This window comes from Eurytemora carolleeae, unplaced genomic scaffold, assembly GCF_000591075.1.
Source record: "Eurytemora carolleeae unplaced genomic scaffold, Eaff_2.0 scaffold1715, whole genome shotgun sequence".
Lineage (NCBI taxonomy): Eukaryota > Metazoa > Arthropoda > Copepoda > Calanoida > Temoridae > Eurytemora > Eurytemora carolleeae.
The window spans coordinates 41,978-53,815 of NW_019397633.1; the positions used below are offsets into that span (position 1 = coordinate 41,978).

Here is an 11,838-nt window from a genome sequence, read left to right on the forward strand (position 1 = left end):
CTATATTCAGAGCATAAGACTTAATCTAATCCTGCACCCTGGGATTGTCATATTTGAGGAGTTTGCGATCGTCTTTACAGTCTCGCCCTGTATTGGTGACCCTGTATTTTCAACTATTTTTCCCTCATACTTAAAAGAAAATGATTACAATTATTTTATAATTCAAACTTAATATTTTAAATCAGTTTTAACAAAATGTTCTCCATCTTCTTTTTACACTCAGATTGAATACACTCATCTCCTAAAAACATCAACACTAAATTTATTTATAAAATTTTAGATTTTTTTTTATTTTCAATAAAAATATGTTTCAATTGATTTTACTCACCATCTTTTTAATCTTCCATGGGGAGGTTGCCCACAAAGAATGAGCTTTTAATGACGACTTATAACTCAAAATATAACGATGTGAGGCTGAATCGTATCTTATCTTGAATGTAGATTTTAAATGTCGTAGTTTTGTCAAAGTTTGAATCAAGTTTAAAGTTGCAGGTGTAATTAAAAAGTCTAAATAAAGTTAGTACAGTCTCTTCTTTTTGGGTCACCCTGTAGTCTGTAAGCACCTCCTGTATCTGGCGTATGCCTTCTAAAAGGGAGTGGTTGGATCAATGCAATGAAATACTTGCATTGTCACTTTTTTATCTTTGTATTGTGTACTTTTGAACTTTGCACTGTTAAAATAAACCATCGCATTTTATCCATACATTTGAATTATCGAAAGTATCTAGAAAATACAATATTTGTTAAAAAAACAGAATACTCAGAACAAATCACAAATTGTTTTTCCCCTCACATTCTGTTTGCGTTATTTAGAAATATTTTCGATAATCAAAACGTTTTTTTAACAGTGAACTATCCGTACTTTTATCTGATTAATTGTTAACTAATGCAAAAAGTGTGCAGAAAATACATTGGCAGATAGCAGATATTCTTGCAATAAGATTTAGCACAAGAGCCAGGACACGGGAATATAACATTGTGAAGAAGAAAACTTAAACTATTTGAAAACAGAATATAGAATTCAAATTTTATTATTTTAAGGAGTTTTCGGCTGGTGGAGGTCATTATTGTAAACTCAGAATCTAGGATGAAAAATAAGTAGTTTATTGGTAGGTATGACTTCAGACTTACCTAGGAAGTATGTAGGTAGGTAGGTAATTTAGGAGGTAGGTAATTCAGGAGGTAGGTAGGAAGGTTTGTAGATAGCTAGGTAGCTAGGAAGGTTACGCATAATCTGGCACATTAGCAAGGCTATCCAGTTTAATTTCGAGGTATACAAGTAGGTTGTGAGGTAGGTATGGTGGACAGGTAGGTAGGTAGATATGCAGATAGATAGGTAGGTAGGTACGTGGGGACGTATGTAGGTAGGCCTACTGACTAACCTGGTACATTAGCAAGGCTATCCAGTTTAGATTCCAGGTAGGGAGGTTATAGGTAGGTAGGAAGGTAGGTAGGTAGGTAGGTAGGTAGGTAGATCGCCGGGTAGGTAGGTAGGTAGGAAGTTTAAGTTAGGAGGTTGGTAGATAGCTGGATAGTTATAACTGCTGACTAACTTAAAACATACGCTATGACTACCCAGTTAGGTTTCTAGGTATACTTGGAAGTAGGTAGGTAGGTTTAGTAGGACTACTGACAAACCTTGGACAAAAACAAGACTACCCAGTTGAGTTTCAAAGTATGTTAGGTAGGTAGGTAGGTAACCTGGTACATTAGAATGATTACCCAGTTTAGTTTCAAGGTATACGAGTAGGTTGGTAGGTAGGTAGTAGGGACTACTGACTAACCTGGTACATTAGCAAGACTACCCAGTTTAGTTTCAAGGTATAAGAGTCGGTTAGGAGGTAGATAGGTAGGTAGATAGTTAGGTAGGAAGGACTACTGACTAACCTGGTACATTAGCAAGACTACCCAGTTTAGATTCCAGGTATACGAGTAGGTTGGGAGGTAGTACTTCTAGCAGCGTTCTTCCAGCCAGCTTTCTCATTGACTAAACATGCAAAAAAATTCCATGAAGAAAATAATTTAATTGTTTTATTATGATAAAATCATTCATAATGAAAATATCTGAATTTTATTTTTTGGAGAAAACTAAATAATTTGTTCATTATTTAATTGTAAAAACTTTTTATTATGAAATTATTTGGGTATTCACATTTAAACTATTTGATTATGCAAAAATTATAAATATGTGTATTGTGTAATGTGTTATTATCAATATGATTATTAATGTTAGAGTCATTATCTAAATTATCTATATTGGGCTTTTAGGGCGCTTCGCGCCCATCTTCTATTAAAATTGTGAACATTCGCGGATTTTCAAGAATTTAAATTTTTTTACAAAATTAAAAACCATTAAAACACATTTTTTTATTTATATCATGAATAAACCTTCCCTGTGGTCACGTGATGTCCCACAAAAAATTTGGGCCCGATCGGTTCAGCCGTTTTGACGTTTATCGGATACAAACAAACAGACAAGCCAAATTTATATATAGATAATAAAACAAGACATTCGTATATATATGGTGCCTATAGCCGGCCAAACGGCTGGACCGATTGGACTGAAATTTCTTGTAGACACTCAGTGGTGGGTGGGCCCTTCAGCCAGTCATTATTATTATTTAATTTTTGTTTAACTGAAAATATTACCAACCTTGCACTTCTGATCCCCCCGGGGTAAATCACTGAACATCTTGTAGGAAAGCTGGTTAATTTTGTTAATCACCTTAACATGATATTTAAAAAAATATATTTTATATCCTAATACAGTGAGAACCAGAAAACTGTAGCATAGGAAGACGACATTAAAGCAATACTGAAGTGCATTTGAATTTGTTACAAAGCAAATATTTTTACTAGTAATAAGTTATTAAATCACTTGGTGTCTGTTTACATTGCACAATTGCTGTTCATAGGACTATTTACAACTTGAGTCTAAAAGTCGATTATTTTATATTTTTCTGGTTCTCATCAATAAATTTGAAAAGTTGTATTAATTTTAAATACGAAGTTTTGAAGGGTACCATTGTGAATCCAACATGCTACTTTATTAATAAAAAGTTAAGCTCATGTAACAACTAAACTACCATGACAGAAACTGTACATGTAGTTGAAGGGACTGTACATGTAGTTGAAGGGACTGTACATATAGTTGAAGGGGCTGTACATGTAGTTGAAGGAACTGTACATGTAGTTGAAGGAACTGTACATGTATTTGAAGGGGCTGTACATGTAGTTGAAGGGACTGTACATGTAGTTGAAGTGACTGTACATGTAGTTGAAGGAACTGTACATGTAGTTGAAGGAGAAAGGTAGTTTAAAATTACAAGGACAGTCCCTTGAAGTGTTACCTGTGGAAGCAGAGCATCAAATTCTTTTTCTTTTAATAAATCCCTCAAATCCTGAAGTTAAAAACAGTTCTTGTAAATCCTGAGGTTACAAGGCAGGTCACGTCAAATTCATGTAAGTTGTAAGATTGACATTTGATAAGATTTTAATCATAATTTCTCTTATTGAAGAGCTGTAGCGAAGAACAAAGTTGTTTAGCATTTCAAATTTGAAACCAGATAAATTTGATTTCTCAAAGAAATTGAGTCTTTGCCACAAACTCTGATTTTTAATTCCTATATCTCAATTCGAGATTGTATATACTTTACATATTTCAAACTATGAATTCTGATACTCTAAACAAATAATCTAATTTTGAAATTTCAAATGTGTGTACCAAAGATATTGGGATTATAAAGTTTTGGTTTTTGCGTAAATTTAGGAGTTGGCTATGGCAACACAGTCCTATCTATCAGTGATGTCGCAAACATTTGACCTTCTCGATCTATCTGTTTCGTTTGCAGCAAAGTTTAAACAATATCGGAAAGGGACAGTTTGAAAAATTGGATAACTCATGAACAATTCAAAATCTAATCTTTATATTCTTTTACATTGCGAACACTCCCTTTACGTTAAATGTTTGAATATGAAAAATATCGGAATCAACTAAGTCTGACAAATCCCTAGAAACTAGACAAACCGTCAAATTTTTGCAACAATGCATTACTGGTATGACTGTGGGACCTCGTAGCTCCTCTGTTTTCCTTTATGCACAAGTAAGTACAATTATGTACAAGTATAAGAAAGACAAAATTAACCGCGGGTACATATTATAAATTAAAAACATTTTTGTTCTTCTCGTATAGCTCTTCAATCAAGGGAGTCATGATTAAAAGGATAAAAGGCTAAATGAAGGACTAAAAGAATGAAAGAATGATTAAGAACTGTTCCTGTATTTTTTCTTCTGGAACTTTCCTTTCCCACTCCAGCCTAGACCTACCCTCAGCAATCATATCTCTGAATTAATGACTTGTAAACTTTTTTTATTGACTATCAAGATTATACAGAGCGTCTCATACCATAGATTATCTCCAATCTTTAACACCAAAATAAATCCTTAATACTCGAAAAACTTTTTTCGCAAAAAAATTCTTATATAAGCCTTATGTTATTTTTCAAAATGATTCATTCTAATGAAATTTTCTAATTAGTCCCGAAAATCGTAATTTAGACACGTTCTTGGTCTAATATGATGTGGGACACCCTGTAGATTTTTTTTACTGAGATTCTAAATGGTGTTTTTGTTGGTTATTAATTAGCAATATTATTTTAATTGTATTCTTTTATTTACATCATCTAAACTATTGCAATATTGACATATTTTTAAATTTTTTTATAAGTTTAATGTACTTTCAGTACTTAGAAATTATAATTTTTAATCTTTTCATTATATTTCATGAAAGATTTAATTTTGTAAATTTATTTGTTTTATCTTCTTTAGAATTTTTTATTATTCAAGATAATCAGTATTTTCATTTGTCTAGTTTGATTGTTTATTAACTTTTAACATGAAATTAATTAAAATATAAAATTATCTGTATTTTTGTATTTTATTTTTTAACATTTTTTTAAACATGTTTATCAAATCAAAGGGGGACAAGAAACGAGCGCCCCCCCCTGTTTGCACCCTAAATTAGCTCACATTTAACATTTTCAGAAAAACCGGGTTAAAAACCCAAAAGTCTGAGACGGAATTTGCAAAGATGGCAATGGCCGATTTACAACGGTACCCTTGAAAGCTTTGTCTGATCAAGTATTATTTAGATATCAATGTTTTTGTTTATTTAAACTGTTTATTTTCATTTGTGGGTTCTCTGATAAGTTACTTGCGCATTTCTTGTTCATAAGATGAAGCAATGGAGAAACTCACAGAAACAAAAACTTCTGGAGTCCACAATTTTTATCAGATTAAGGTTTCAAGGGTACCGTTGTAAATCGGGCTGCGCCATCTTAGTATGAAAGTTACACAAACAGTCCCTTTAAAAGTAAAAAATAACTTGAAATTGTTTAACTAAAAACTATCATTTCCGTAATTAAAAAAATCCTTTAAAAATGTATTTGACCTGTAATTATGTCCGTCCAACCATTTTGTAAATGTTTTATTAAATCCATCAGGTCCGACCTAAAATATTTAAAGAAACTAAACCTTGGCCCCAAACTCTATATCTCCCATGTATCTTTGCAACCCGATGTCGTAGACCTTTGATATTTCATATCTAAGAATTTTGTTAAATCAAAAGGTCTAAATATCAAAGGCTTAATTAAACCATCAGGTTGCAAAGATATAGAGATTAGAAAATTTGAGTTTGTGGCAAAAAATCTAATTTTTATAATAATTCGAAATTGTTTGAAATATTCACGGTGTTCTTGAATTATTTCGAGTTTAATAGATATATAAAAAAATTTATATATTTTTTAAATATATAAAATATATAACCAATTCTCTCAACATTGTCTAATTGANTTCATTTTTCAAATTTTCAAGTCATTCACCTATTCATTTATAAAATTGTGAAGTAATTCATCTATTCATTTACCGATTCATTTATTCATTTATCTTTTTACTTAGCAATTTGTTCCGGCATTCATCTATTCATAATTACCAATTTATTTATTCATAAATCTATTCATTTAACAATTTGATCAAGTTTTCATCTATTCATTTACCAATTTATTCATACATTTATCTATTCATTTATTAGGTTATTCAGACATTCATGAATTCACTTATTAGTGTATTTAGACATTCATCTATTCATTTATCAATTCATTTAACAATTTCATTTATTTTTCAATACCTATTTAGCTAGGTTTTCAATCATCAATGCTATAATCTAATCTAATCTGTTTGCGTAATTTCCATTTAATTAAAATATGTTTCCTCCAATCGTCTGATGCGACGTCGAACTGCATTTTCTCCATAACCACAGCTTCCCGGATATTCTTGGCAGCTGATGCCGCGTCTATCAATCTATCAACCTGGACAAATCAGCTGTGCAGAGAAAAGTGTAATGCAGCGAAATATTTAAAATCTTCAAATGAAATTTTGAAAAAAATTTAAATATTATTTTAACAGTAAAATTTGTCTCTCGTCATTGCTTCCTGTTTTTGCAATAGTACCCATGATCTTTTACAAAATTCTTAAAATTTGGTTTGTGTTTAATTTCGGGCCATATTCACAAGACATCCATTGGCATTGTTTTGAAGTCTGCTTTGAAACATTCAAGTTGTTTTGCAACATCATGCAAATTAACCAAAACGATTTCAAAACGATCTTACCAATCGTTTTTGAAAATTGTTTTTTGTTAATGTCTTTGAATTTATGAAAATGAAAAAAAAATATGGAAAATGAGCGATGATTTTGAGAACGAAAGCAATGATTTTTTTTTAAACGACTGAAAAAAAACACGAAAGAAAATTGGTCTTTTACTAACGATGAACGAACGAAATGAAAAAAACTAACGCGCCCATCTCTAATCCTGATCATTTACCTGATCCTTGCATTGTTTAATCCTTATCCTTTACCTGATCCTTGCATTGTTTAGCAACTTTAGATCCTTTACCTGATCCTTGCATTGTTTGATCCTGATCCTTTTCCTGATCCTTATTGCTTAATCCTGATCCTTTTCCTGATCCTTGCATTGTTTAATCCTGATCCTTTACCTGATCCTTGCATTGTTTAGCAACTTCAGATCCTTCAACTAAATCCATTACTACAGGGAACTCACCCTAATCAGTTACAGGAAATATTTGGAGATTGTAAAATAAAGGGAATATATGGAGATTGTAAAATAAAGGGAATATATGGAGATTGTAAAATAAAGGGAATATATGGAGATGGTAAAATAAAGGGAATATATGGAGATGGTAAACTAAAGGGAATATATGGAGATGGTAAACTAAAGGGAATATATGGAGATTGTAAAATAAAGGGAATATATGGACATTGTAAAATAAAGGGAATATTTGGAGATTGTAAAATAAAGGGAATATATGGAGATGGTAAAATAAAGGGAATATATGGAGATGGCAAACTAAAGGGAATATATGGAGATTGTAAAATAAAGGGAATATATGGACATTGTAAAATAAAGGGAATTTAAGTGAAATTTCAAGTGACCCTCCGTGCAAAGATGGCAATGCCATTTTCTCAATTAAAATTAATACTTTAATAAGTTTTTAAACCCTTAATCTGATTAAAAAAAAACAGAAGCATTGATTCATCTAATTCATAATTAATCAGACACAGATTTCAATGGTACCGTTGTACTTTAAACAACGCTTACAGTACGTTTAAGCCAAAATGAATTTAAATATTGCACTGCTTGAAATTTGAATTTAAACTTTCCCTTTCTTCTTAGAAAAACTTGATATTACTCAGTTTTGAAAATATATTTCGTTCTGTTAGCTATCTTTCTCAATTCTTGAATCTTGAGGTATAATATGGTTAAGCTGATAATTAAATTTTTTTCTAAAATGGGACTCTTTCAACTCTAAAACATGTTCCTTCAAATTTCGTATACACCTCTTGCTTTTAGGGTTAAAAAGGTAGCTTCAATGAAAAAAATGCTTAAAATTGAAAATGATTTTTCAAAATTTGTTTGAAATTAATCCTGTTTTCCTTCATGAGAGCATTGTTTTGTTTATCTGTTCTCTCAGGAGCATCAGGATGCAGCTTCTTCTCACGTAGACCATCAATTATAATGTCAGGAACAATCCCTTAATATCAATAATATTGTCAGGAACAATTTCTTAATATCAATAATATTGTCAGGAACAATTTCTTAATATCAATAATGTTGTCAGGAACAATCCTTAATATCAATTATTTTGTCAGGAACAATCCCTTAATATCAATAATATTGTCAGGAACAATCCCTTAATATCAATAATATTGTCAGGAAAAATCCCTTAATATCAATAATATTATCAGGAACAAACCCTTAATGTCAATAATATTATCAGGAACATCCCTTCATATCAATAATATTATCAGGAACATCTCTTAATATCAATAATATTGTCAAATTTAGAGTGTTTTCAAGGACAAGTCTTCAAGCCCCCTTGTCTAGCTAGCTGTAGACCCAATCAAAGAAACACTAAAATGATTACCTCGCATTTTAGCAAACTCTATTTCCAATTGAGATTCTTTAATGATGGCGGCCATAACAGCTGCAGTTGTTGATCTGAACAAAATAATTCCTATTAAAGGGACTGTAAGCGGTATTTCAAGTGACAACGCGGTACCCTTAAAATCAATTTGTCTGATCAAATATTATATCGTGAAGAAACAAACAGCTCCTAAAACCAAATTTTTTAAAACTGAATTAAATGAATTATCATAATTTTCTGACAGTATTAAGCATAAATCAGGAATTTATTTAAATATTTAAATGTATAAATAATATAGTCAATTTTAAATGATTTAAACATACATTTTTTTGTAGATATTTCATAGGTTGATCTTTTATAGAACTATGATTTTTGAAACCATTTCAATAAATTTATTAAATATGATGATTTATTAATTCTTTAAATATACAAATTAATTTTGATTATCATTAAAACCTTCATGAAATAATAGTTTTTTTTTTACAAAATCTGTTTAAGAGATTTCATTTTACGAAATCCTGAAAGATTTTTAAACATATTTGACGGCAACTTGATACTCGCAACTTTCTTTTCTTTACGCCAATACAGGGTGTCTAACAACTATGTTAATTTTATTTCAAACAATTGATAAACAATCTGGAGTATAGCTAAAATAGTTTTCATAAATGTCGATAATATTCTCTTTCTTGCAATCAACGAATATTTTCATCTTTGGAAATTGTTATTAAGCTAAACTTTTCAGTTAATGGTTAAATCTCGTAGTCAGTAGATAAGTTGTTTTTAAAAATGATAAAATCTTTTTTTATTTGACCAAGTCTTAACAAGTTTCATGAACAAGAATTCCTGAGCTGAAAACTTTAGAATGGAATATCCTTAATCCCGAGCAGTTACTTAATGTGGAGATTATAATCATGAGAAGAACACGTCTATTTAATCTGGAGATAAAGATCATCATCATCATCATCATCATCATCATCATCATCATCATCATCAGATGAGGATGAGGTGATGATGAGCAGATGAAGCATTGATCTCGATATCCACCATTCTAAAACTTTCAGCTCTGGTTTAACTAAATATACTTTACACTAAGAACCAGCAAACTGTGTAATCTTTAAATATGTTTAGACCACTTTAAAAAAAGATGCAAATCACAAAATTTGAATTAAAAGAAGAAAGAAACAAGACACTTAAAGGTAATTTCCTGAATGAGGCCCTTGGGCGTAAGAATGCAAAATATACAAAAATAACTACTTCATTATTTTCCATCCTGTTATTTATTCATCTAAAATTGTATTCACCTCGTGATACCGGCCTGACAGTTGAATATAACTGGAACAGCTGAACTGTGTCCTGAAATGAAACCTCTACATGAAAAACATTAAAAATGATATCGTCATTTTTCTTTCTTGAAAAGTGCTAAATTCTCACAATTTACCGGGAAACCAGATTTAAAAATAATCAATTTTTAGCTAAAAAATAAATTGATCAGAGAACGGTTTACACGGTACAGACATAACAATCTATAAATGAAATTGCGCTTAAAAACCCTCTAATGTTGACATTTTTTTGCTGTTTGAGTCTGCTGCAATTACTGCACGTGTATTGAGAATATTTTTCAAGGTAGAAATTTTATTTTAAGCGCTTCTTAAGAAAAAAATAATATAATTTTCTTCCCTGTGGTTATTATTCATTTAGAGATAAACCTTTTATTTGACCAAAGACCCCACCCCCACCCTTGAAGCTGAATCTGTATGGAACTACCCTTACTACCCCAACTACCTTCAGTTTTTAAAGAGACCCCACCCCAACCCAGTTTAGTTTCAAGGTATAAGAGTCGGTTAGGAGGTAGATAGGTAGGTAGATAGTTAGGTAGGAAGGACTACTGACTAACCTGGTACATTAACAAGACTACAAAGTTTAGTTTCAAGGTGTACGAGTAGGTTGGGAGGTAGGTAGGAGGGACAACTGACTAACTTGGTACATTAGCAAGACTACCCAGTTTAGTTTCAAGGTATACGATTAGGTAGGTAGGAAGGTATATAAATAGATAGGTAACCTGGTACATTAGAAAGATTACCCAGTTTAGTTTCAAGGTATACGAGTAGGTTGGTAGGTAGGTAGGAGGGACTACTGACTAACCTGGTACATTAGCAAGACTACCCAGTTTAGTTTCAAGGTATAAGAGTAGGTTAGGAGGTAGATAGGTAGGTAGATAGTTAGGTAGGAAGGACTACTGACTAACCTGGTACATTAGCAAGACTACCCAGTTTAGTTTCAAGGTATACGATTAGGTAGGTAGGAAGGTATATAAATAGATAGGTAACCTGGTACATTAGCAAGACTACCCAGTTTAGTTTCAAGGTATACGAGTAGGTTGGGAGGTAGTACTTCTAGCAGCGTTCTTCCAGCCAGCTTTCTCATAGACTAAACATACAAAAAAAAAATTTCATGAAGAAAATAATTTAACTATTTTATTATAATAAAACATATTTATATAAAATTATTCTTAATAAAATATCTGAATTGTATTATTATGATAAAACTATATAATTTGTTCATCATTTACTTATAAAAACTTTTTATTATGAAATTATTAGGTTATTCACATTAAAACTATTTGATTATGCAAAAATTAAAAATATGTGTAATGTGTATATATATATGGTGCCTATAGCCGCCCAAACGGCTGGACCGATTTGGCTGAAATTTCTTGTAGATACTCAGTGGTGGCCGGGGAGTGTTATAGGCTATAAAAAATTTTAATTTTTTGAAAAAAATTTTTAAACATTTTTTTTCACGGCCAACGCTGGGCTCTTCAGCTAGTCATTATTATTATTTAATTTTTGTTTAACTGAAAATATTACCAACCTTGCACTTCTGATCCCCCCTGGGTAAATCACTGAACATCTTGTAAGAAAGCTGGTTTATTTTGTTAATCACCTTAACACGATATTTTAAAAAATATGTATTTTATATCCAAATTCAGTGAGAACCAAAAAACTGAAGCATAGGAAGCCGACATTAAAGCAATACTGAAGTGCATTTGATGTTGTTACAAAGCAAAAAGTTTTACTAGTAATAAGTTATTAAATCACTTGGTATCTGTTTACATTGCACAATTGCTATGTCTCATGTTCATAGGACTATTTACAACTTGTGTCTAAAGTCGATTATTTTATATTTTTTTGGTCTCACTGCATATCAATATAAAAGTTATCGGCTAAACTCTGTAATTAGAATATAATATCAATGAATTTGAAAAGTTGTATTAATTTTAAATACGTAGTTTTGAAGGGTACCATTGTGAATCCAACATGCTACTTTATTAATAAAAAG

At 31.1% G+C, this 11,838-nt stretch overlaps 1 protein-coding gene across 1 annotated transcript; it reads right to left on the reverse strand.

Annotated features, from left to right (window-relative positions):
• Positions 1–6,201: 6,201 nt before the first annotated feature.
• LOC111715269 (uncharacterized) lies at positions 6,202–9,848 on the reverse strand. The gene is made up of 5 exons (XM_023490578.1): positions 9,801–9,848; positions 8,500–8,573; positions 8,009–8,106; positions 7,051–7,116; positions 6,202–6,366 (listed from the first exon to the last, which is right to left on the reverse strand). The coding sequence occupies exons 2-5, from the start codon at positions 8,552–8,554 to the stop codon at positions 6,202–6,204; spliced, it is 384 nt and encodes a 127-aa protein (XP_023346346.1). The 5' UTR covers positions 8,555–8,573; positions 9,801–9,848.
• Between the last annotated feature and the right edge of the window lie 1,990 nt (positions 9,849–11,838).

Coding starts and splice junctions, on each gene's coding strand:
- LOC111715269 (XM_023490578.1), bottom strand. CDS start 8,554: ATGGCCGCCATCATTAAAGAATCTCAATTGGAAATAGAGTTTGCTAAA. Junction 8,107..8,499: donor AGAGTTTGCTAAAATGCGAG/GTAATCATTTTA, acceptor ATTGATATTAAG/GGATTGTTCCTGACATTATA. Junction 6,367..7,050: donor CTAAACAATGCAAGGATCAG/GTAAAGGATCAG, acceptor TGATTTGTCCAG/GTTGATAGATTGATAGACGC.